The sequence below is a fragment of the Pseudorca crassidens genome, chromosome 6 (assembly GCF_039906515.1).
Source record: "Pseudorca crassidens isolate mPseCra1 chromosome 6, mPseCra1.hap1, whole genome shotgun sequence".
Classification (NCBI taxonomy): Eukaryota; Metazoa; Chordata; class Mammalia; order Artiodactyla; family Delphinidae; genus Pseudorca; species Pseudorca crassidens.
The window spans coordinates 77,665,393-77,692,932 of NC_090301.1; the positions used below are offsets into that span (position 1 = coordinate 77,665,393).

Consider the following 27,540-nt stretch of genomic DNA (forward strand, 5'->3'; position numbering starts at 1 on the left):
CATCTAATTCTGGCCTGATAAGGTGAAATACGTACATGCGCTAGAAGTGTCACTCCCAGAGTTTGAGATTTGAAAGAATACACTGCTTATAGTTCAATGAGAGACTGAAAAAACTAAGTACCCTGCCCTCTATGTTGAGAATTTTACCACTGAATGCGTTATCTGGATGGCTTGTGCTGGATTTATAATCCTACACCCTTCAAATATTTGAGAGGTTAGATTAGATGGGACTAGATTCTGAGGGATGCTGGAAGCCCACCAAAATGTCTGCTCTCCTTCCTGCCCAATTTGACCCGTTGTAAATAAAACTTGACAGGCCTTCTTAAATCAACGTAATAATGTGTAGCACAAGTGCTTTCAGATGCCCAGTAGCTAAACCACATCAGCTTACTTAGGAAGCCTTCTAGCAATACGTGAAAAAAACAATGGCTCCTGCCAAGAGTGTTGCGTACAAGAGAGCTGGTGGCCTTGAGTGACTCATTTCACAAGGCTCCGTCTATCTGTGCTGAAAGGTCGAAAGCGGGAAGGCATTGGGCCTTTAATAACCAAACTCAGGCCTCAGGCTTATTTGTTAAAGCCAGATGCTGTCATTTTGGAAGCAGATGAGAACACAGTTATAATAGATCTGGAATCCTGATGAATTCCAGGCGCACCTCCCAGCTGCCTGGGGGAGCTGGTAGCTCAAAGTCCCCAGAGGGTTTTATTACTAGTGTCACAGTGAGCTATTCTGTTGCAGAGTCTACACAGCCTCAGTAATTTTACCCTTTGATTCCAAGGTTTCTTTTTTTTTTGCAGACTTTTGGGGACACTTTCTTAAAGGCAATTTCTCAGATATATCAAAGAATATAATAGAAAAAAGTAGGAAGAGTAAGAAAAGTTGAAGAGAGTAAGGTCTAGGTAGGAGACCTCAAGGTTCTTAAGGGAAACTGGATTAAATATAGTGTTCCTAACTCCAAAATGGGGCCAGTTGATCCTTAACCAGTAAGTGTAGTTTTATGACCCAGCAGATTGCAAGCTATGGCCCATGTCATTTGAGAGAGAAGAAAAAGCATGACCAGAACCCCAAATAGTGTTTATGGCGGCTAGGCTTCAAGGTCACAGCCTGAGAGTCCAGCCACATTTTAGGAATGTCTGCCCATTTTCTAGGCCTGTTTCTCCAGGCTTCTTGTCAGCTCTGTGCATTGCTTGACATCCTTCCAATCAACCCTTTCTTCTGTATGCTAGAGTCAGTTTCTGCCTCTTGCAAACAAGACCCTGAACTAATGCAAATACCAACAGAGCGATCTTTACTTTCAAACGTATTCTTTTTTCTGTCTGGTAGAGCAAATGCTCATAAATATATACTGCCAGGTAAGTAAGAAAGCATCAATTTAGGGAAGGTGGTAATCTGTCCTTCCTTGTGGCTAAATTAGCCAATAAGGAAAAACAGATGGATGACTCCTTGCTCTCACCCTGGTCCTCAATTCAGGACCACAAATTTTCATGGGGAGATGTTTCAACATCACAATTAGATATGCTAATTCCCTTTATTTAAAAAAAACTTGTTTTTTGGGCTTCCCTGGTGGCACGGTGGTTGGGGGTCCGCCTGCTGATGCGGGGGGCGCGGGTTCGTGCCCCGGTCCGGGAGGATCCCGCGTGCTGCAGAGCGGCTGGGTCCGTGGGCCATGGCTGCTGGGCCTGCGTGTCCGGAGCCTGTGCTCCGCAGCAGTGAGAGGCCCGTGTACCGCAAAAAAAAGAAAAAAAAAAAAAAAAAAAAGAAAAAAAAATTTTTTTAAGGGAAAAGAATTCAAGGAGCATAATGGATGACTAAAGGTTTAGTCTTCAACTACTCACTACACTCAACATTTTAAGGCATGTTACAAACCATGCTTGGTACAAGTTTACTATCTAAATTTATGTAATTAACACTCATTTATCATCATATACATTGAGGTGATATATGTGCCTGCTCAGTGATGTCAGGCTTAGGCCCAAACCCCCAAAACCACCAAAAGCAAGGTCTTCGATGACTATCCTTCCCACCATCAGATACCATTAATTTGGAAGTGCTATTTTTCTAAAATATGTACTACAGATGTTATAAGATACATGGCATAAGATGTCTTTGCAAAAACATAGAAAACCACACTGGTTGGGATTCTGAATATTAATTGAAATATGAGAAATTAATGTAATCATACATTAAAATCTATGAAAAGCTAAAAGATACTTTCTTTTAATCTAAATCTGAATTAATTAGTGGTAGTCAAATAGGACAGAATGGATTTGTTGGCTCAAGAAGTAGAGGGGAAAACAATCGTGCCACATACTTAAGATGTGTGGTCTTTAAATATCCTTTTAGCATCTGGTGCCACACTGCAGCAGTATGCTTGGCTACACTCTAGCGGTGATACAAGCCCAAAGGGTCTGGCACTCTAATGCACATTATTTTATCTGCCAAAACAGATACTGATATCTGATACTGAAGCCCACCATCACCCTACACCATTCCCCCCAGTGAAAACAGGGATAATCCCTTCGTCCCTTCTTAAGGAGATGAATGGAATCCCACTTACTAAATGGGATAAAAGCATTAAAAACAATGTTCTTGAGGGCAAAGACTCTTCCTTGACCCTACTCCCTAGGACCCCCGTAGCTGGTATGGTGCTCTCTCGGCCATGGGCAGCTCAATGGGCATTTCTCACTGACCAAGACCCTATCTGCACAGGCATCTGACACCGTGAGGACAACTTTTCCTGATCAGGAACAGCTGGCTCCCAAACCTCTCTAAACCCAAAAGATTCCACTGACATTTTGTTAAAATGATTAAAGAATATACTCTTCACTAGGATGTATACGAAAAATAAAAACCACATAAAGACAGGAGAAAAAGAGAAAAGGAAGAGCTTCAAAAGATGCTGGCCTTTGTGTGGCATTACATTAAAAAAAAAAGAAAAAAAAAACCAAGGTCAATATACACTAACTTTTTTCACCCTCAAATTGAACAGATAAACAAGTGGATGTCTTTTGACCTACCGCTAAGAATGCAGTTTCTCAGGAAGGGGCTCCTGCCCTGGCCTCCTGCATATGGCTATTAGAATAATCCTTTTCCTGGCCTGTCTACATGAACACCACAGTCTGAGGTCAATGCAAGCCAAGAGCACCCACAGAACCAGCTCTGTCCGTGTCCCCTCTCCCACGTGACATGGTTTGTTTTCTGAGATGCAATTGCCAGTCCAAGGAGAAATCAGAACTTAAACACCCACCATCATTCACAAGAAATTCCAGAAATGAGGGAGATCTTGGTTAAAGCTCTAAATTCAAAGTCAAAATTTAGTCCTCTTTACTATTAGCCAACTATTAGATTTAGCAGGATAGCTCTTTTTTTTTTCCAACTAAGCACACGCAATGCCCTAAATGGCTAAACCATATACAATTCTGACACCAGATAGTTAAAACTCAATCCTGCAAGTATTTCTGTGCCTATTATGCATAAGAAAGGCACTCTACCTTATCTAAGAGAAAACAAATTTAACATTCATCTCGTGATTTACTGGCTTTAATGAACACTGATTCTATACAATTATAATTTTAGGACAGAATTTGACCTGCAGTATAATCAGTTGCTTGTTATAATATGACTTTTATTATAACAAGGGTCACTGATAACTGTATGGTAAGTGCTTCCAGTGTGGAAAAGATTTGGCATGTGGTATGTTCAAAATATGATCTAATGATAAAGATGTGGGAGTTATATTAGCTTCACATGCTGTTTTACTTTCATTTTAGAATCCACCCACATATCTCCTTATTTATAAATATAAGTTTTATGTCCTGTAAATGATATACAAAAACATTCACGGACAAGCACTCACACATTCTTATCTCTAAAGACTCTATTTGTTTTGGAAGCCAGAATATGAATTTAAAGAATCACTACTATTCTTCATCATTTTCTTAGAACCTGAATATTTTTCACTACTAAGGCTGAATACATAAAAAGACAATATTTGCTTCTGTCCATGGTTGGCATTAGCAAAATGGAGGATATCAAAATCTAAAGGCAGTGACTGCAGGGGAAGGAGGCAATGCAAATGAAGGGGCAGGAGGACTGTTTCCCCTGTTGACTGAAGTATCTTTGAAGTTTGCCAGCCCACGTAAAGGATTATGGGTTGCTCACTAGTACATCCTTCAGCTGGGGTAGTGAGTCCAATTAAGGGGATAGGGCAGGGGGATGGGCTCCTAGGTCCTGTCTCAGGAGATTCACACACAATGGGGACCAAAAGTCACTGGAAACAGAAGTTCAAGGTCAGCAGCACCAAATCTTAATCCTGGCTCTGCTGCTTATCTGGCCATGGGACCATGAGCAAGTAATGTATTTGAAATTTTATTCTTCTATAACATGGAGATATTAACATTTATCTGTAAGAACCAAATGATTTCATGTGTGTACCTGGCACAGCCCCTGGCACATAGGAGTTCTCCAATAAATACTAGCTGAGTTCTACTCCAGAGGTTCCCAGGAAAGATGAGAGGGGGTCTGGAAGTTCCCCTGAGATCTAGATTTTAATCCAGTTGGGGTCTTAATCCAAAAGCATCTGGAATCAAATGGGACTGCCAGGGAAAGGCACAACTTGGCCGATGCTATTGTAATCTGGGGCTCCATGTGCCTTCAATTACTTTGGTCATGTCCCACCTCAAAGTAGCCTCAGATGTTAGACACTTACAGGGGAGCTAGCAGGCACCCTTCCTGGCTATCTAAGGCTGCACACCACCACCAAGAGAAACTGGCTATGAGTTCAGTTGTGATGCCTTGATACTTTGGTTCAGAATTCTTGGTGGCATATTATCTATGTGTAACTGTTTCTTCTTTTGTAGTCATTTAGTTTCCATTTCAATCATGCATGTCCATTGGTTTACTGTTTTCCTGTGACAAGATCACCTGATTAAGATTACAGACTGCTAAAATCAGTGTCTGTAGTTATTTGAGTGACTTCTCATAGCATCCAGCAAAGCAGGGATCACACATATGATTTGAGGAAAGTAACTAGGATGAAAGAGTTCGTAAAATTTACAAGGTGGATGCTCGAGTAACAGTCATATGAAAACAACATACATTTAACAAAACCAGTTTTCAAACTTGGCTATTCTGTGTTCTCCAAAGGAAAATGAGCCCTGCAAATAGTTTTTAGCTCTTCTTAGAAATGAGACACCAAAAACAGCTTAGTGCATCCATTTATTTAGACTAGGTTCATTACTTCTCCCTCAGTGACACCTTAGAAAATTAACTATTATACCCCTTAGGCCCTAAAATAAATAAAAACGTGAACCATGGTGATGGATGTTAACTAGACTTACTGTGGGGATCATTTTGCAATATATACAAACATCAAATTACTATGTTGTACATCTGAAACTAATATGTTATATGTCAATTCTATCTCAATAATAAAACACACACACACACACACACACACACACACACAAGGCAAATCATTCTGTTCAAAGATGTCCAAATATGTTTGTGTGATTATTCTTTTTAAAACTAGAATATCCTACCTCCTTAAAGTTGTCAAATGCTGATAAAATGATTTCATGCCCGCCTCTGACAAGACAAACGGCTGCCAACAGCTCTAAGACAAGAGCTTTTGTTCTGTCAAAACAAGAAGGAAAAAAACCACACATCAGTGAAAGTGAATGAACGATGAGTCTGCTGTTCCTTCCAAGATGAATATGATATTTGTCCATGTATTTTTTTAAACTTTTACTAATTAAGGCATAGTTATATTAAAGCACATACATTTTAAAACCTTTACGAACTTCTATACATGTGGCTTATCTAGGGTAGCAAGTTTGGAAGGCATGTTTCCTATTCCCAAGATTACAAATTACTCACAAACGAAAATTAATTATGGGAAGATTAAGTCTTTTAGTCCTATCATCAAGTGACTCAGTGTAATGTGGTTAAAAAAGTATTTTTAATGAGCTAAAGACAACAGGAAACATGAGAATATTCAGTAAAACCACCCATTAGTTAAACACTTTCTCTGGTCCTAGAGTCAGAGATAAAACATTTGCTGAAACAGTTCAAAATCAACGGAAATCAACACCTTACATTGCAAATCTGCTAATCTGCAACGGCTCCATAAAAATCCCCACAATAATGCAAGCTTCCATCACTTCTTCCCACACAGGAGATCTGAAAGGAGCTGGGCTTACAGCTGTGCTAATACAAGAAGATTTTCTCTGACTCAAGAAAATAAAACTCCATCTGAAATATTTTTAGAAGGAAAACCTTAGAGATACAATCTAAGTTTTCAAATACAATGTCAAGGACAGTGTTGTTACTTCAGAGTACGATTACTTCAGTATTTCATCTTTTTTCTGGAATAAAAGCTATTGCCAACCTCTAAACAAAGATCATTCTGATAATCCACAATATCAATTGTCTTAAGAAAAATGAATAATGACTTCCCTCAGTGGAAGACAGTGACAAAGAAGCATGACTCCTTGGGATTCTAGTAAACTAAGGAAGCCATCAGAAAGTTGCAAAAGCGTTAACCAGGGGAAGTATGAATAATAAAATCCAACATTTAAATAGGATTTAGGGTTTGCATTGCAAGGATCTAATTTATAATCATATTTTTCAGCTGAATTAACAGTTTTCACATATGCAGTCTTATCAGAGAGGTCTGACAAAAGGGAGTAACAGTGTGAAATGCAGAAATGCACTAGAATGGAAAGTGCATTACACTGATGGAAATAAATTGACGAAAACAGGCTTCTAGAGGTAATCTGTGAAATGAATAATATATGGCACTTGCCTATATAGGAAAGTGAATATGAAAAGAAATCTGCGTGCAGTTATTTTTGTTTTGTTTGGGTTTCTCTTTTGGTTTGGCAATAAAAGCTACACACGTAAAGGCTGCAAATGAAGTGTAGACAAGCGGTAGTAGTTTTAGTTAGCTTTCAGCAAAAAGTGGTGTGGCTAAGTCTGTATCAAGACTCTCCTGGCCCCAGTCCTGACAACCTGGAAGCTTCATGCTCTAAATTTGCAAGGATGCTGAGAACCAGGCCTCAAGAGGAATGAAAGCTTGAAGACAGGGCCAGAGTTGTCACCAGTTGTAAAACTGTAACATAGCTGAAAAGAAAATTCTACTTAGCCAGGGAGTCTATCGACAATCTTAATTTGAAAAGTCATGCTTGGGCTTCCCTGGTGGCGCAGTGGTTGAGAGTCCGCCTGCCGATGCAGGGGACACGGGTTCATGCCCCGGTCCGGGAAGATCCCACATGCCGCGGAGCGGCTGCGCCCGTGAGCCATGGCCGCTGAGCCTGCGCGTCCGGAGCCTGTGCTCCGCAACGGGAGAGGCCGCAACAGTGAGAGGCCCGTGTACCGCAAAAAAAAAAAAAAAAGTCATGCTTGAAAGTTTCTCAACTCTAATTTGATTGTCGATGAGCTCTCTGGTGTCCCTAGTTCCATTCAGATTTGTACATTACAAAGCCAGCTTACCTTGGATTCTTGTTGTTCAAGCTTAGTGCAATCTCGTTGACAGCATGTGGATGAGACATGACCATGTTGAAACCATACTGAAACGGATGTGGAAAAAACAAAGCATTAGGAGTTAATTGAGAGGACTGTCAATGCTGATTAAAAAAAAAAACCCTGAAGTTTCTACCTAATGTGATTTTATACCATCATAAATGCACTTATGTCTCTAGCACATCAGTGTCTGCACATATTTCTCTATGAAAAATTTCAGGAATGATGTTATTATCAAGGTACCATATTCCTATTCTCCATGAATAAACTATATATGTGTCTCTTCATTAAAATGATGAAAAGGCTCCAGGGCCAGTGATTCTCAATCCTGACCGCTCGGCAAAATTACCTGGAACAGTCAACAAAACAAAACACCAATTCTCCAGGACCCACTTCAGGTCAATTTATTCTGAATCTCAAGGATGGAGCCCTGGCATCTGAATTTTTTAAGCAGCTTCACTGTGCAGCCGGGGTTGACAACCACCACCTCTGGTCCCTTCTCTTGGCAATGGTTATCGAGACCAAAAGCCTAGGAGAACCTTCCTTGCTCTGAGGCGTGGTACCTCATGCTTCTATAAAATGAAGCGAGTTCAATAACGGGATCAAGAATCATTCTTGATTCTGCCGAATTGAGGAATTATTCCTTCTCCTCCAATTCACTCTCAGCTCATGACCTTATTTCCAATTACACCGAGGAAACATAAGCAATCAGAAAAAAAACTTCCAAAAGCTCCCACCACCACGTCAATCCACCCACACAGATCTGTGTCTTCCCTCCTCACTTCTTCCTAAAGATGAACTCTCCACGCTCCCACCTAAGGCCATTCCCCCCACTTGAGTTCTTGATCGCATTCCCTCCAACCTACTCAAGAACAGTATATGCTCCAGCGATTCTCCCATTCCCCCATCATTATTTTTCCCTCTCTGATTCACTACCATTAGCGTAAAAACATGATGCAAATTCTCCTTTCTTAAACAACAAAAACAAAATCTCTCTTGACCCAATAACCAGTGTCCAGCCACTCTCTCATTTTTCTGCTATTCTTTTACAGCAAAACTCCAACCACTCGTGGTCTCCAATTCCTCTCCTCCCGTTCTCTCTTGACACCACTTCCGTCAGGGATTTCATCCCCAACACTACAATGAAACTGTACCAGCAATGATGGGCACTTTGCTGGAGCCCATGGCCAACTCTCTTCATCTTGCCTGACTTGGCAGCAGCACCGGACACAGCTGACCACTCTCTGCTCCATGAAATACTTCCTGTGCTTGGCTCCTACTTCCCTGGCTGCTTCTCAGTCTCTCTAGCTAGTTTTTCCTCATCTCTCTGACATTAAACAGAGTGCCCCAGGGTTATTTAGGACCTCTCTGCTTCTTTGTCTATCCCCGCTGATCTCCTTCACTCCCTTGGGTTTATATACCATCTGTTGACTCTCAAACTTTTATCTCCAGCCCAGACCTCCAGATCTTGAACTCCTGACTGGCATATCCGACCCCTATTTAAGATCTCTATTTGGATATCTATGGACACCTCAAAGTTAACATCCCCCAAACTGAACTCCTAATCAGGTCTCCCAAATCTGCTCACCCTGCAGCCTTCCCCATCTTAGTAGACGGCGACTCCAACTTCGAGGCACCCAGGACTGCTACTGTCCTTACCACCAAAACGAAACCAGAATCTGGCCACCTCTCATCACCTCTACTTCTATTCTCCTGGTCCATACCACCATCAACACTCACCTAAATTAATGCAACAGCCTCCTAAAAGGTCTACTTCCTTTTGTCTTTGCCCCCCAGGGTGATTCCTAATACAGAAGTCAGAGGGATCATGTTAAATTCAAGTGTCAGATTAAGTCACACTTTTCCTCAGAACCTTCAATAGCTTTCTAATCATAGCAAAGCCAATGTCCCTTCATTGGCTTATAAAGCCCTGCATAATCAGGACCCCCTTGTAACTTCAGATTTCATCTTCTACTTCTCTCCCTCTTATTCATTCTGATCCAGCCAACCTGACCTCCTTTCTGTGTCTTCAGTACATCAGACCTATTCCTGCCTCGGGGACTTTGCACTTGCCCTTCTCTCTGCCTGTAATTTTCTTCCCTTAATATTCCTTACCTTGTTCCCTCATTCTAGTTTTACATAAATGTTATCTTCTCCACGACACTTTTCTTGCTAGCCTATTTAAAACTGAACTCACATTTCCCGCACTTATTCTTATTTCTTGATTATTTTTTCTATAGTACTAAGTAGTAGTTCTCTGGAGGCAGTCTTCCTGGGTTCAAATCTGAGTCCACCATTTATTAGCTGTGTGATCCTGGGCAAATTACTTAACTTCTCTGTATTTCAGTTTCCTCATCAGTAAAATGGCGAGGGTAATATTATCAATCTCACAGGACTGTTATGAGGCTCAAATTAAGTAGTAGGTTTAAAAGTACTAGACTTTAGGAAGCACTATTTAAATGTCAGCTTTTATTTCATTTCATCACTATTATTATCTGGAATGCTATATAGTTTACCAGTTTAATTGTTTACCATCTGTCTCCCCTCAATAGAGAGTAAGTTCCCTTGGGCACTTATTTATTTGATGCTGTATTCCCTGTGCCTAGAACAGGGTCTGTCTGGAAATGTTCAAAATATATTAATTGGTTGAAAGAATAAATGCATATTTCCCTTCTTAAATTCAGTTTGGCATGCTCATGTTGGGTTTGAGCTCTAATACTGACCTATGCAATTTACCACCCATTTCTACTTGGACCCATCTATAGGATCCGTTTCAATGGAAATCAAACCCTATTTTCTGATGTGAACAATGTTTGTCTAATTCTCAGCCCTGGTTTGCTTTTACAACTATACTTTTGACCCTGTCAGCTCACCCTAGATACTTCAGGCTCTAACTCCCACTTTGTGGTTAGGATTAATCCCACACACTGTAGTTAGTTGCTCCCGTTGTTTTTCAGAGTGGGGATAACCTCTAAGGAGGACTCTGCACTTCTACCAAGAATCCTCCAAGTGTTTCTTATGAAGATCAGCAACCACAGGGTCCAACACACAGTAATTATAACTCCTTGCCTATTCATCATATAACCCTTTGAGAAGCAATGACCTGTCCAGTGTGAGAGTCTATCATTCCTAGGGTCCTAAGGCTGCTCCATTATTGCCCACAACCAGTGGCTTACACTGTCTTTAATAGTCACAAGTAATCTAGACAAGCTTGCCATTATAAGAGGAAAATGTCTTCCCTTAAATACATTGTAAATTATAAATGCTAGTTAAAATATAAGGGCGATGAATTATGAGCACTAGAATGAACTAGACCTTTCTTTTTTAATAGAATTTCATTAAATCCTGCTATTTACTTCAGATAGAAATAATACAAAGTCACCAAAGAGAACAAGATCTGAGCCTGATGAATTCAGATTTTTTTAAAGGATTATAAACAGAAACATACCTGATAATTCATGATGGCACGTAAACACATGATACAGACATGCACGTCATCTTTCTTACTCACTAATCTTGAATTTTTCAGGGTTCTTCTGCTTGGCAAAGTATTATATCTACAAATAAAAAGGGAAACTTCTATAAAGCTATAGATTACTTTCTTAGCAGAGGCAGATGCGCTTTAAAAATGGACACTGTTCTCTACGTGTACCTACAGCTAAATGAGGATTGCTGGTCAAACCACCACTAAGTAACCCATCACCACCAACCACCCCATCACCACAAAGCTGTTTCTGTAGACTATGAGGCCTACACAGTTCCGTGTACTGGCTATCATCTTGTCAGGCAATATACCCACGGACAGTGAAACAACTCCACTCGCTGCATATAATGAATCAGACTATACATGAGACTAACCAACAATCCAGGCTCTAATCAGCAGGCCAAGCCAGATTTGCAGAGGTGATTTGAGACAACACGCATACAGACGGCATTTTTAAACAAGTGAAGGGATAGAGCTCGGCTAATAGGTAGACCTCCTATCATGTGACCCAATTTTAACAGCACCTTCCCATCACTGTTATCAGGAGTTCCTGCTTCAGAGTTTAAACCTAGGCAAGGTCATACATTAGCAACTGTGATATCAGCCTGTGATACTGAACCTTAATAGTACGCAAAACCTAAATAGTATACAAATGCCTCCACAGCCTGATCCTTCACCCAAAGCCTGGTATGGCAGCTGAAACTGAGATGGAAATATGCTGACATTTCAAAGGGTTAGGATGTTTTAACATTAGGGTTCATTCTGGAGACCCTACATTGCTAAGCCTTAGTTCTCCTTTCTGCAGATTTATGAGAACCTGCAAGTCATAAAGCAGTGACAGTGTAAGATGGGGCAAGTAGAAAGATGACAATACTGAGGGCTTCGTTATGAGCTCTAAATGACTGCTTCAGAGGGGAAACAGATAAGTTTTCTCTGCAACTCCAAGCCTGAAATGAAAGCAAATTTCAAAAGTTGTCAACTACTTTCCCACAGAGTCAATGACAGAAATGTCCCACAAAAGAAGCTATAGGCCTTCCTTCTCCTTGAATTAAGCTAATTCAACATTTTTAAAGAAGGCATAATTAATATTAACTGCTTTCAAAAGTCTCACAGGTGCAGGCTAAGATTTGAAAACTGAACGGACAGGTCTCCCCAACTGTTCAGCTGAGCAGCTCTTTTACATTTTCTATTCAAAAACCATCAAACAGAAGAAAGATGATTCTTTCACACAAGCCTACTAATACACCAAATACATTTTTGAAAAGCACCTTGGTAAGTCACTGGCCTCAATATACCAGACTGTGCAAAACCTGGTTTGCTCACATTACTTTTAAAGAAGAATGCTTTGCTTGAGGACTCCTGCTTTACTCACACTGGAAAATAACAATTCAGCAATGGAAGGCGGCCTAATCCAGTTTTGAGTGCAAAACACAGTTAAGGAAACACATGCAGATTTGAATGTTACAAGCCCAGTTTCAACATCTAAAATACAACTTTAAAAGATGTCACTCTGGGGCTTCCCTGGTGGCGCAGTGGTTGAGAGTCCGCCTGCCGATGCAGGGGACACGGGTTCGTGCCCCGGTCCGGGAAGATCCCACATGCCACGGAGTGGCTAGGCCCGTGAGCCATGGCCGCTGAGGCTGCGCGTCCGAAGCCTGTGCTCCGCAATGGGAGCGGCCACGACAGTGAGAGGCCCGCATACCGCAAAAAAAAAAAAAAGATGTCACTCTGCCATAACCCTAGCCTGAGCATGATGGCTAACACACCAGACAGAAGTCTCACAGGGACCAGTGCCCCTTCAAACAACTACATGACCTGCCTGACCCAAGAATCCCTGGTCTGCTTAATCTACACCCAAAGGTCTCTCCCTTCCTCCACCCTTCTTAATTTAACCTCAGGTTTGTATTTCTTTAGTGGAATCACGTGTTGGCTATATAACAGCTGATTAGATAGTTCTCATTTCTAACAAAGCAATGGCTGCTAGCATAAAACAAAGTCATCTAAGATTAAGCTTGAAAAAAGAAAAGGTATTATCAAGGGAACCAATCATCCTTTGCTAAATTATATTTATGTGCAGCAGTAACTGCAGAAGATGGACTGGCCAAAGCAAATTATTCTTTAAAGAAGATGGGACAGGTCATCACACAGGCACATACTTCTGCATCACTTCCAAATAAAATTTAATGATTCCAGCAAGTAGACCAAATGTACACATTTAATGATGCTTCCTAAGAAGTGTAAAGTAACATAGCAGTTCCTTCCTTTTACTTATTAACCCACAACTTCAGCTATATTGAAATAAGACTCTTCCTAAGAAGACAAAATTTCTTTGTCATTACTAACATTATTTGCAGAAACCACTAAAAATTGATTCTAATATCCTACTTACTAAATAGTAACACAAAAGGCTTGTATTTGTTTTAATAGGTGGTTAATCTCAAATCAATTTTCTGGATCAATATTTGAAATGCATTTAATATGAAAAAGCACATGCATACTTATCAATATTAAAGGAGTTTAGAAAGTACACAATACATAAGATAACAATAAATAAAAATGTGTATTTTATTTATTAATGATACTCTATACTTAAAAGCAACAGAGCTAAGCTTTTTTCTAAAGTGAACGATATTTAATATAAGATTAATCTTCCTCTAATTTTTGGAGAATACAATATACAAAATACAATATTTTTTATACAAAAATACAGTGAGCATTAAAGGCAACATTTGAACTTGTATTTAAAATCATAGCATTACAGTTTTGTTTGTTTGTTTTGTTTTTCTGCGGTACGCGGCCTCTTACTGTTGTGGCCTCTCCCATTGCGGAGCACAGGCTCCAGACGCGCAGGCTCAGCGGCCATGGCTCACGTGCCCAGCCGCTCTGCAGCATGTGGGATCTTCCCGGACCGGGGCACGAACCCGTGTCCCCTGCATCGGCAGGCGGACCCTCAACCACTGCGCCACCAGGGAAGCCCTGATTTTTAACTTAATAGGAAATTTTGCTCTATATTTTGGAATTCTCATCTAAAAATTTTTCCCCAATTAAGAAAATGCACTCCTAATTAATTCACAACTCTTTGGCAAACACAAAGTATTTGCAAACACCTTAACTGAGGATCTCCTTAAACCTCTAAGGCTAAATTTTAGGGACTGTGTCATGGGTTAGCATGTATATTAATCTACTCTTCAGCATGAACATTTTGTGGAATTTGACAATTTATGTAATTAAATATTTGGTTTATTTGCTTTAGTTGTCATCTGAGTAATTTATTACCTTTTTTCTTTTTGAACATGTTTTAAATTCAGCTCCAATGCACAATGTTGATACTATCCAAAGAACACATCCCCATGGCGCTAGTTTTACTAGATCCCCCAACTTGACTAACAGAATTAGGACTAACAATTTACTACATATCCACTTTCCACAAGGACACCTGGACGAGGTAAGCAATCTATAAGAACTGGGCTCTGGTGCTCTCTACCAACCACAGGAAATCAAACCAAACCTAGTGTTTAAGGTCCAAAGTTGATTTTACCAAGCATCTACTGTTCATGCTAAACTTTATTAAGTGCTAAGGGAAAATGAAAGATTAAGATGTTCCTTCTGCCACCATCTAGTTTAGGAAGCAAGAGGTTATATCGATAGCCCCTGTGTTAAGATGTTCTCTGTCCACACCAGCCCACCCCTTCTGCTGCATGCACATTCTAACGTGTAAAATGAATTCAGTAATAGTACACATACCTGCACAGCACAATATGGTGGAGCGATAACAGTCACACCTCAAACGAGAACACTTTTTTGCAAAGCAAGATACTTAAAATCCTCATATAACCTTTTCTCAATCAAGCCATATTTGACTGAGTTAATAAGACAGACCTACTCTTAGTAACTGTCTTTAGGCATATGAAAGTTGTTTTAAAATGAGGCTCTAATTCAAGAAGTAAGTATAAAAGGAATGGACAAAATTGTGGGATAAGTTTCAGAAATGTGACATACAATGAACATAATTGAACATGAAATATTACTAATGCAGATTTAAAACACACCATCTCATGAGTCTTTGAACAGTGGAGTTATAAGACACTTCCATTCATTATTTTTATCTATATTGAAAATTTTCTACAATTAATGTATATTACTTTCCAAATAAAGAAAAAAAGTTGCACAAAATACAAACCCTTACAGGTGGTCTAGGTTTACATCCATCTAAAGACAGAAAGCTAACTAGATCGTATGATGATAATGCTTTTCCCACTTTGGTTACCCCACAGAAGAATGTTTCCTAAAGGCCTCTTAAGTAGAGAGCTGGTCCTTAAGTGGAAAGCCAAGCTGAGGGTTTCTCTGAAGAGCCCCAATTCCACCACAACACAGGCAGCAAAAGAACCAAGTATCATCAGAACAGCTAAGTTTTTAAAATCCTATTCCCTGATGCTGCACACATCCACCTGGATGCCAATTGACCTGAATACAATGATAAACAGTTTCCAGAGAAAACAGATGAGGTCAACTGATTAGTGCCACAAATCTCTACCAAATGTATGAGTCACACTGACTCACTCAGGCAGGGCTGGAATTTCACAGCAATGATCCATCACCAATCAAAAATGCGAACAGCTCAGATGAGATGTGTCATCACAGCCAAACACTGTGTGTACAAGGTGCTGCTGCATGGTCATGTTAACACAAGTACATATGATGCAGTGCATTATCTTTAAAAGGGTAGATAAGGCCGCCTCCAGTTCTATGTCACAGCCCTGTAGGCTAAGCTACCTTCACCTTTCACAAGCACTGATCATCCCGCTTTGGCTATTTGAATCAACTTTCCACAAAGACCTGAGCTTCACAGGGATTACATCAGTGACTCAGCAGAAGATATGGGTGCTTCTGTGGAAAATGAATACCGTTGGCGTGTGTCCCATTACAGAATTACATACAGTGAAATCAAGTACTATGATGGTTTCTTCCTGAAGTTATTTGGAAACAACTAAAACAGAGCCAACAGGACAGGTGGAGACTGCCCCCAGTTCACTGTGATACATTCAAAAGGCCCCAGTGGGAGGCAGCAATAGTTGCCCTGTGGTCTCCTACGGATGACTGAGGCAGATAAGCTCTAGTCCTGCCCTATCTAGTATGTCTTAAGTGATCCTAGATGTCGTCAGCAGTTAATGGGGTATGTTCCCTCAGCTAAGACTTGAAATTGGCTTCTTCACTAGCAGTTCTCAAATCTCAGGGTACATCATAGCTTAATGTAGAAGCAGGAAGAACAGGGGCTTAGAAAGACCTTTAAGTCCATTCTGCCCCCTCTCCACTGCCTACCACACTGATGGTTTGCACTGTGATTATGGAACTATTGGTTTTTGAGGCGACTGTGGATCTGGAGAGGAAAAACAGCACAAGCTAAAATCTCACAACGCCAGCTGTTCTGAGATTCAGTTGTTTTTCCTAAATAGATGCGCCCCAGATTGTTACAAGACTTTAATCTCTAGAGTTCTGAAAAAGTTGATTCTGGCATGTTTTGCCAGTTTTCTCACTGCTTTGATGGATCCTGTACTCCACCATTTTCAGTGACATTCCGTAACAGACACTTAGAGATCCTGAGTAACGTACTCATTCTGAATACACGGAACAATTCCTTCAAGTTAAAGGGAACAGTCAAACAAGGTGCTGCAACAATTATGTTTCTCTGGTAGTGGGGGGAGGTTCCCCAAGACATCAGGATCAGAGAACTACCTCAGATTCCAAATGGATAAACAGGGAATGACATATTTACAGAGAGGTTGTGGCCCAACGCCTGGACCACGGGATGGGGGCACTAAATTCTGTCCGAGAACCTTTCCTCCGCCAGACAGGCAAGCAGAGTTCTGAGGCTCTGGATCCGTGGACACAAAAGAGGGGTTTCCCAGAGGCAGAAAACAGCCCTGAGTCTAATTTTTGGCGCTCCTGCCATTTGTAGGAAAGGGAATGGGGAAGGGATATTTAGGGCTGTCTTTCTGAGGTCTCAAGGGTTGTAAGGAAATCCTGTTTTTTGAGAGGTCATTTTGACAGAAACACCACCAAATTTCTCAGGCCCTCTTCTCCATCGACTGTGAGAACTGCCTGCTATCTTGTTACTGAATGAAAACTAAACCTTGCCCTTATAATTCAAAGACAAGACATTATCTTGGAAGAGATGCCAGGCAGAATTCACCAAGTTCTATGAATGTGGAAACAAACAGATGCCAACACTGACTTCAGATCAAAACCAGAGAAATGACTCTAACCACTTGTATTAATTTTATGCACCAGGGGTTATAAGTTACATGAAATAATAATAAATGAAGTTATAGTCAATGCTAGTAGGAGTAAGAGGCACAAAAAACTAAGCAATTGTTGCAAATATCTTTTAAGAAACCTATACAATGTGTCCTGTTTAGTACTACAGTGACAACTGCGCTATCTGCCCAGGAGCCTGTAGTGAGCACCTCGACCTGCACAGCACTGGCAGCAGGTGCTATGCAGAAAAAAAAATTATCTCTGTTTGAAAACCTGTCAGAATGACTGTTTCGTGAGATCAACCAGTTGACTTCTTCTAAGAAATATCAAGGCAAGTAAAACCTGAATTTTGGACTCCAGAAGGCAAAAAGAATAGAGGTCTGCAAAGGAAACCTGGGGAAGTAGCTCTCTTGGATCTGCTTGACCACAGATTAAATACACAGGAACTTCTCTTGCCAGGTACCTATTCATAGCCTGAATTACATACAATGTTCATTGGAGTTCTGGTTAGAGCCATGTTTTGCTATGCTTAAACCACCATTCATTGTAAGAGAATCTAAAAGAAAGCTATAGTAACTCTGAACTAGTTCCTTAGGTTTAGGAATGTAACAGACAAGTGGGACTACACAAAATGAAAAAGCTTCTGCACAGTAAAGGAGACAGAATGAGAAGGTAACCTGTGGAATGGGAGAAGATATTTGCAAACCAAATACCTGATAAGGGCTTAATATCCAGAATGTACAAGAAACTCCCACAAATCAATAGCAGAAACAAACAAAAATCATCTAATTAAAGAATGGCAAAGGACTTGAACAGACATTTCTCCAGAGAATACATACAAATGGCCAACAGGTATATTAAAAATGCTCACTAATCATCAGGGAAATGCAAATCAAAACCACAATGAGGCAGCACCTCACACCTCTCAGATGGCCATTATCAAAAAAGACAAGAAAAACAAGTGTCAACAAGAATGCGTATAAATTAGAACTCATGCACACTGCTGGTGGGAGTGCAAGTTGTACAACCACTATGGAAAACAGTATGGAGGTTCCTCAAACAAAAGCAGAACTTCTATATGTAATGATCCAGCAATCCCACTTCTGGGTATTTATCTAAAAGAACTGAGACCAGAATCTTAAAGAGGTATCTGCACTCACCTATTCCTTGTAGCATTATTCACAAAAGTCAAGATGTACAAACAACATAATGTCCATCAACAGATGAATGGATAAATATAGATAAAATATGGTTTAAAAAAATAGCAATGATGTGGTGTGATAGGAGTTTTAGCTGATGCTATGGTAGTAATCATTGCAATGTACAAATATATCAAATCAACACACTGTACAACTTAAACTTACACGATGTTATACAACAATTATATCTCAATAAAAAATTAAACTAACTTACATATTCACATACACACACAATATTAAAGTCATGAAAAAGAAAGGGTTGCCAATTCCCTGGTGGTCCAGTGGTTAGGACTCAGCGCTTTCACTGCCATGGCCCGGGTTCAGTCCCTGGTCGGGGAACTAAGAAAGGGTAAGGAACTGTTCCAAGTTAAAGGACGCTACACAGACACAACTAAGCACAATAAATGATCCTTGTGTTAGATTCTGGACAGAATTTGAAAAAAATGTTATGAAACAGACTGGGATAATTGATGAAACTAAAGAAACTGAACTAAAAATTGTGTCAATATGTAAAAGTTCTGATTTTAATAATTATACCATGGTTATTTAAGAGCATGTTATAACTAAAATTGTAACTAAAATAATAATTTTAGTGTAGGTATATTTGTTCTTAGGGTACCTACACTAAAATAATTAGGTATAAAAGGGCATGATTCTGTAACTTATTCTCAAATGGTTAAAAGGTGTGTATGTTTACAAAGCAAATGTGCAAATGGTAGAGTAAATTAAGGTACAAAATGTTAAAACAATTGTTGAATCTGTGTAAAGAGCATAAGGGGGATCATTGTACTATTGTTGCTTTTTTTTAAAGTTTTCAATGATATCAAAATTTAAAGTTACAAAAAGAAAAAGAAACTGTGGTAAAAACATACACTGGAATATTATTCAGCCTTCAATTAAAGGAAATCCTGCAATATGTAATAACACAGCTGAACCTTGAGGACATTACTCTATGTGAAATAAGCCAATCACAGAAGGACAAATGCTGCATGATTGTATTTATATGAGATATCTGAAATAGTCAACCTCACTGAAGCAGAGAGTAGAATGGTGGTTGCCAGGGGCTTAAGAGAGGGAAAAGTGGGGAGTTAAAGGTATAAAGTTTCAGTTATGCAAGGTAAGTAAGTTCTAGAGATCTGCTGTATAACATCTTGCCTATAGTCGACAACAATGTGTTATACACTTAAAAATTGTGAAGAGGGTAGATCTCATGGTAAGGGTTCTTACCACAACAAAATAATAAAAAATAAAAGCAGTATGCTTAAAAAAAATAACAATGGGTGATAACATAAGAATGAATGATAACTAACATGTCTATGATAATTCTGGATGTACAGGAGAAAGACCTACTCCTGACGAAAAGCTAGATGTGATCAAATCCTGGATTTGTTTAGAGATCTACATCTGCAAAGCACCAAGCTCTTAGTCAACACCAAACGGAAGCCACTGATCACCCAGTGATGCCTTAAAAAAAGTCTGATCACCCATCTATTATCTTCACAACATATGCTTATTTCTAGACATATTCTTATATGTGAGTTTTCTATATGTCTGCCTCTCCCTCTGAGCCTGTATTATCCAAGGACAGTATGTTACTGCAGAACCTTGAAAGGAATGTTTCCTGAACTGACCTAACCAGGTTTTCCCAGAGTCCAGCAAAAAGGTTTTCAAAAATATTCTGTGGAGTCTCCATGCCAACATTTGTGGGATTTGTAATATCTAGGTCCAAATGGCAACAGGAAAAAGACAAGGTATATATTTTTGCCTCTTACCAAAAGTGTCTTCAAAGGTCTAACTATTCAGAAATTAAACTAATATCTACCTATAAATAGATAAATTAGAACTCCCCTGGAAGCTAATGTAAGGGTTCGGCCCAACAGAATGCAACGCCAATTAAGTATGTCACATCGTTTGGCATAACTGTAATAGTCTTTTATGGTTCCAAGGTCTGGCTAATAGAACTTTACCAAGATTTGGGGTTTTAGGTTTCCTCTCCCTTACCGTTCAGACATGACATCACCTGGGCATATTTTTTCTATCAATTAAACTCATAAAATACTTGATGCTAAAAAAAAAAAAAAAAAAAATGAGCCAAGCACTTTTCTGTCTCTACAGCCAAAAGAAACAGAGCTGAAAGAGTAGAACCCAGATAGTTCAAAGTGGGGGTGAAGGAGGAGGGGAAACAGAGAGACAAAGACAGAAACAGAGACATGGGGGGGTGAGTACACAAAACTCCTTATGAACCTTTTTTCTTTTAAATCAGTTACTGAAATTTTCTGTTGATCTGTATTTCCTGTTAGAGGACCAGGTGATAGCTAGAACACAACCTGTAAGTCAAAAGGTCTCATTACATGCTTTTTGAATGGAATCAGTGAATCAACAGACTCCATCACATGAATGGAGGGTCAATAGTCTGAATTTTCTGATTTTCAATTATATTCCTTTTGTCAAAGGCATTTGCTATGGAGTGGCTAATTAATCAGGATATGACCCTAGGTGAGAAGTGTCCAAGGAAACCATCTAACTCCTGTGACTTTTCAAAAGAAATATTTCTATGTTCATCCAAATTTGGCCCTTCTTTTCGTAAATCTTCAATAAAATATTGTCGATGAGCTAAAATGACAATTCCACTGCCTGGCCTTCAATGCAGTACATAAACTGGCTCTATGCTACTTCCAGCCAGACTCATCTATTCACTGTTTCCTAAACAAACCACGCAGTCTCACCACTGACCCACTGCTCATACCACTCTCCCTTCCTCTCCCCTCTCCTACCCACTCCTCCCAGCCTTCCTCATGTTGTTTCACATGCAGACCAAGTCACGACTCTTCCCTAGGTTTGACTGTTCACTCTAGCCTCTAAGGTTCCATATCATTAGTTCTGGTTATACACAAGTGATACTTAACACGTGTTAGTGCGTATGTGCGTGAACACACACGCTTCTCAATCAAATCATATATAAAGACACTGACAAAGTGGAAAGAAGTCAGAAGACTTTGATTATAAATCCTGGCTCTATCACTTACTACCTATGGATAACTTCTCTGAGCCTCCTCATCTGTAAAATGGGGCTAATAACTCTTGAACACCTCCCCAAGATTTCATGATGATATAATGATGTAAGTATGAAAAATTCTTTTATCAGTCATGAATCATGTACAAACATATTATTCCATGTATCCTTCTGTATCCTCAGCACTTGACAAAGCACCCTTCACATATTAAGTATGCAATAAATCTTGCAGATGAAGACACTAGACCACGCCTGTAGGAATTTGCTGAGTCATCTTTAGTATTTTCCTCAATTCTATGTAGTTATTTACTGACTACTCACTGTTGCACCAGGTTCTTTATAGGAATTGTTAATTTAATCTCACAACCTATGAGGCAGGTCCTAGATCTGATCTGAGAATCTGTGAGACAGAACCCAACAATGCCCTGGCCAGGTGACTTGTTTTTCCATTTCCACATAGCCTCTTCTAGTCAGTTTTCTATCAGAGAAAAGACCCAATAAAGAGGTGGAACAAGTGAATCAGTCTTTCTCACAGTGGGAAATGTCTGGCAAATCTGCCGGTATGGTGCACCCACAAGCTACAATTAAAGCTGTCACCATTTTCATAAGCAAGGCCCTTAATATAAGTTCCAAGCTGAGAATGTGGAATGTACACTCTTAACCCAAGTACAATTTTCTCTGTTTACAACACAAAATAAAAAAGAAATGCACAAATCTGAAACACAACAACCTAACACTTTCGACTTGTTTCTGCTTACAAATGTGCTGAAAAGGCAAAGTGACAATTTGTAGTTACAGATTATTTTTGGAAAGTCTGGGACTTTAGAAAGTCTTTATTTTATAGATGGGTACTGGGTACTGCATTTTCTGCGACCTTTGATCTTCAGGTCAACAGTCTAGCAGGTTAAGGAATGTCTTCAACAGTTCTCCTTCCTCAGAAATAAAACTCAGGTGTTGGCTATAATGATCATCTCATTGTTCTTTTTTCTTCCACTTCTTTGTAGTATTTTCTCTCCTTCTAAAGTAAGTGTTAATGAAAATTTTAATCAGCACCTGCCATCTCATCTGGTGAAGAGAGAGAATTCAAGCCTTGAAAATAACTGTTTAAATATATTTTTCTTTGTAGAGTTTCCCCTTTAAATTGGCAGCTAGGGTAAATTCTTCAAGATCCTTCCATAGGGAAATATTAGAATAAACAAAGTTAAGGAAACTGAATAAACGTAGAATAGAATACAGATTACAACTCTCAGTCATGACAACTGTAAAAGGTCTGAGTTGATTTTATAGAATTTGGGGGGAGAAGAAGGAAGAGAAAAGAGAATAATGATTGTTTCAGAAATTACATTCTTAATTTATAGAAGCTGGAAAATGAACAAAATTGAGTTCAACCTCCTTGTTGGGAATCAACATAGAAAGTGCTTTGGCTTCTAACTATAGAATTCGAAGATTTTTTTTTTTTTTTTTTTTTTTTTGGCGGCTCGCGGGCATCTCACTGTTGTGGCCTCTCCCGTTGCAGAGCACAGGCTCCGGACATGCAGGCTCAGTGGCCATGGCTCACGGGCCCAGCCGCTCTGCGGCATGTGGGATCTTTCTGGACTGGGGCACGAACCCGTGTCGCCTGCATCGGCAGGCGGACTCTCAACCACTGCGCCACCAGGGAAGCCCCCGAAGATATATTTAATGTGATATTATAACAGTTTAAGTTAAGAGGTTAGGTGATCTTCTACCCCCAACAATTAAAACTCAAGGTAAAATGCTCCTGCTGAAATAAAAACTTGTAAGAACTTAAAAGAACTCAACTCTTTCAAGATACCACTTACTTTATAAGCAAACTGGTACAGAGCTGGTGTTTCCATATGTTTAAATAGGATCACTGTTACAAAGAGATCAAGAAAACTGCTTTGAACAGAAGTATCTATTGCAGTGAAGGCCAATGAGCCATATGGGCCAGACATGGAAATAGGTCTGCAGCACCTAATTCCTTAGGTCTTAGAGAACAAGGTCTTCAAGCTGGGCCTCAAGTGCCTCATCAACAAAAAGAGTTGAACAAAAACCTGAAAAGAAAAAAGTTTATTCATAATCTCCCCTTCCGTAAAAAGTCACTATCTTCATTTAATAAACTTTCCTTTCAGTGCCTTCCCATTGCAAATACGTGAAAATAAAACTATATTAACAGAGAACTTTCCATCTTACTCTTGTCATTCATTTAGGAAACATTCTTCATGTTTCTATATGACCTTATCTTCTAATAATTATAAATATTCCAACACATTGATCATGGTCTCCACTAGAGCATTTGGCACCTTTGGATAAAGTAGAAAAAGGCACATCTCCTGGGAAGGATTAGCAAATCCTCTCCTGCACGGTACAACTTAACATAACTCCATGTGGATACGCTGATATTAAAACAATAATATTTATGGGGGAAAAAATCATCCTCTGAATATACAGGCAGGATCACATGGTGTGACAGTTTGAGTCAGGGCACCTCACTTCAAATCCTACCTCCTTCACTCACTGTTTGATCCCAGGCAAGTGGCTTAACCACTAGAGGCCTCGGTTTCCTCGTAGAGATAGTAATAGTAACAGCTATCTATCTCATAGAGCCATTGTCAGCAGTGAATAATCACAGAAGGCTCTTAGGACAGTGCCTGGTACACAGTGGACACTCAGCAAAAGCTTTTTTCCCCAATAAAAATTATATCAATGCTACCAATATCTTTGTGCCCATTTTAAAATAATTTTTAAAAATTACTCCTATGAAAAACATTGCCAAGAATGGGATTACTGCATTAAAATGTGTAAACAAGGATGTAAACTTGAACTCTTCATGTAAACCCACTAAGTATATAAGTGCTAAATAGTAGATGATGACTATTCAAGAGATGCCATTCCATTAAGATAATTTCAGGAAAAGCAATGAAATTTGTTCTAGGAAATCTTAGAAAGAAATATAAGTAAGAGTTAATATATTAAAGGAAACGTAGATCTTGGTTTCCTCACCACAGTGGGAAGATCAGTTCGGACGGCATACAAGGTCTACCCAGCTTGGTATGTCTATGACCCAATCTCTCCATTAGACAGCCCTCCACCTCTCTGTACCAGAAATGACAGGTTCTCCCCTCTTTCCCAAACATGTCTGATCTTTGATGTAAGGTTTTGCTCATCGTATGCTCATTCACTTTACCTCTACCTGGAGCAGCCTTTCCTCACCCTGAGGAGCAACTCTGGCCATCACCCAAAGTCCCAGTTTATATCTGATCCCTTCCTCCAGGCTTTTAGTGCTCCGCCCTTTTCCTTTAAAATTTGGAACACTGATTTATTATCTATGGCACTGCTTACTTAAGCCTAATAGCATTAACCATGACATTCTTAAAAAATAAAAATTACTTTCTCTTGCATCTGAATTAATGCAACCCGTGTCTTCAGAAATCTAGTGTGCACATATATGCATATACAGCATCATTTAATTTAGCTAGATCTGTAGCCACGTTAACAGAAATCTATCTTAACTGAAGGTACACCAGACTCTAAGCTTATGAAACAGCACAATCCAGGTTTCTACTGCATCAACAAACATTTTTTACAACTGCCAACCTGACAAATTTATGATAATACAGAATCTAATAGTTGATACAACTCCAGGTGAGTGTCATGTCATAAAATACTTAATCATCTACTTTAAATAGCTAAAAAATAAAGTCTAAATATGAAGAGGAGAGTGTGCATCATTCGAATTTTGTTTAAAAACAGAGCGTTTTTCCTTTTCTTTAATCAAGCCCCATTTATAAATTGTATGCTTTTTTTAATGTATTTATTTATTTTTATTTTTGGCTGCACTGGGTCTTTCATTGCTGCGTGCAGGCCTTCTCCAGCTGCGGAGAGTCGGGGCCACTCTTCATTGCGGTGCACGGGCTTCTCATTGCGGTGGCTTCTCTTGTTGCGGAGCAGAGGTTCCAGGCATGTGGGCTTCAGTAGCTGTGGCATGCAGGCTCAGTATTTGTGGCTCGTGGGCTCTAGAGTGCAGGCTCAGCAGTTGTGGCACACGGCTTGGTTGCTCCGCGGCATATGGGATCTTCCTGGACCAGGGCCCAAACCCGCATCCCCTGCATTGGCAGGGGAATTCTCAACCACTGCGCCACCAGGGAAGTCCCTATAAAGTGTTTTAAATTTCTTCACATCTCATTTCTTCCTCCAAGTTTAACCAACCCTTTTGCTAAGTGATACAGGGTAAGATTACTGAATCTACATTATTATCTGGAGATAGAGATGAGGGAACTAAAATCTGTATTTGGATACAGAAAATATATTCTAATCAAAAAAAGCTACCAGAATAAATCATCTCTACCGAACGTGACTTAGTATCCTTTTATCCGTCAAAAAAAAGAACTGTAATAATATTTAAACTGCAATATAGCCTAAAGGTTCAAATTCTTAAAAGGAAAAATCATAATATGATAACAGAGTGTATCAAAGTTTAAAAGGCACTGGGCTCTACCCCAGTAGAGTGATGGCATGAGCCATGCAGTTATCATATTATAACACGGAGAGCAGCTGCCACACTCTGTCGCCATGCACTATAAGCTCTCTTGGGCGACATTTTCACCCATGACTTATGAGATTTTCCAGTTTGAAGCCTCAACATCAGTGTGTAAACTGAAGCGACTCCAGAGGCAACAGGGAGAGAAGCAGCTCTGGTGGCATTTGAAATGAAGATACTCAGGCAGAGAAACCAATCTGGCGGTGATGCAAGAGATGAATGGAACCGGAGGAAGAGGAGACAGGAGGACAAGACGATCAGAAATGAGATGGCAGAATGAAAAAGAAGGCCAACAAAAAGAAAGCCAAAAAGTAGAGGCAGCAGAGGAAGAAAGGGGAGAGAAGAAGGAGGAGGAAGAGAAAAAGACATAAACAATCTTTGGGTCTATGAAAAGCAACATGTACCGTGCACCTGCACTTCTGATTGCTGTTTTTATAAGTCAGAGATGCTATCAAATGACCAAATACAGAATTAGAATCCATGCACACAAGAGCTGGAATATCACTGATATACATCATTTCAAAACAAAAACAAAAATCCAAGCTTCAAGTCAACAAGTGGCATGAAAGTTACTGCCATATTGGTTTTCTTGAGAGCCCATGACGGAGAGCCAAAGGAATTTCAAATGTTCCATTCCTGAGCTTGAAACTGTTTAAACACAAAAAAGAATGTGACGCTCATTTCTTAATTGGTCATCTTCGAGCACACCTGCCAACCAGAAATGTCACAACGGTTCCCAAGTTTCTCAAAACAGCATTTCCATCGTGTCTTTCTCTCTATACTTGGGGTTTCTTTTTTTTTTTTTTTTTCCAATTTAAAATGAATTCTAGCAGGATCTACCTTAAGCCAACCGTGAGGCAAATCAGGCTGGACATTGATGTCCCTATATCGTACTGTCCAGGGTCCAGGATCATAACTCTCCTTGGATGTGAGATGTTTCCCCTATTTTCCCGACTCTTCCACTCTACCAGAAACAATGTACTCTCAATAACAGTCTTCAGTAATTTGAAAATAGGTGTAATGAGTTATTAATCAGAAAAATGACTTCCGGTTAAGATGGTAGCTGGCCAATATATGATACTTTCCAGCTGAGAAACGAGGAGAAAGCAAGTTAAAACGTACTTTGTCAGTTAAATTCCTTACACATAATTATAGCTAAACTAATGGCAAGAGTTTCCATTCGAGTTACAAGGTGATTAGGGAATTCTTCAGGCACAATTGGCCTTCCTTCAACTTCTCTATCAGCCCACATATTCCTCTGTCCACATGTAAAGTTCACACAGACCAGCAGGTTATATAGCCTTTGGCCTATTGCAAATACTGTGAGATGAACTGAAACATGGTTCTTCATTATTACTGAATCATTCCAAAGCCGTTAATATTTTTGGCATTTCCAAGCAAGGAAAATCTGAATGCTTGATAGGAAGCATCATATTCAAACATCAAATCCCGGAGCAGAACTGAACTTCATGATAAAGACTTTAACTTTCCATGACCAAAACCCAAGTCAAAGGGACAAGAGGTAATAAA

The 27,540-nt window shown here is 39.7% G+C and overlaps 1 protein-coding gene across 13 annotated transcripts in view; it reads right to left on the bottom strand.

Moving 5' to 3' along the window:
- FMNL2 (formin like 2) overlaps nucleotides 1–27,540 on the bottom strand; it is a 303,592-nt gene that overhangs the window by 57,109 nt on the left and 218,943 nt on the right. For all 13 annotated transcript variants that reach the window (XR_010944441.1, XR_010944444.1, XR_010944439.1 and 10 more), the window contains 3 exons: nucleotides 10,968–11,076; nucleotides 7,490–7,566; nucleotides 5,539–5,632 (listed from right to left, as the gene is read on the bottom strand). Coding sequence is in view for 7 of the 13 variants with exons in the window: in XM_067741904.1 (XP_067598005.1) it covers nucleotides 5,539–5,632; nucleotides 7,490–7,566; nucleotides 10,968–11,076 (280 nt within the window). In the remaining 6 variants the exon portion in view is untranslated. The remainder of the gene's footprint in view (nucleotides 1–5,538; nucleotides 5,633–7,489; nucleotides 7,567–10,967; nucleotides 11,077–27,540) is intronic.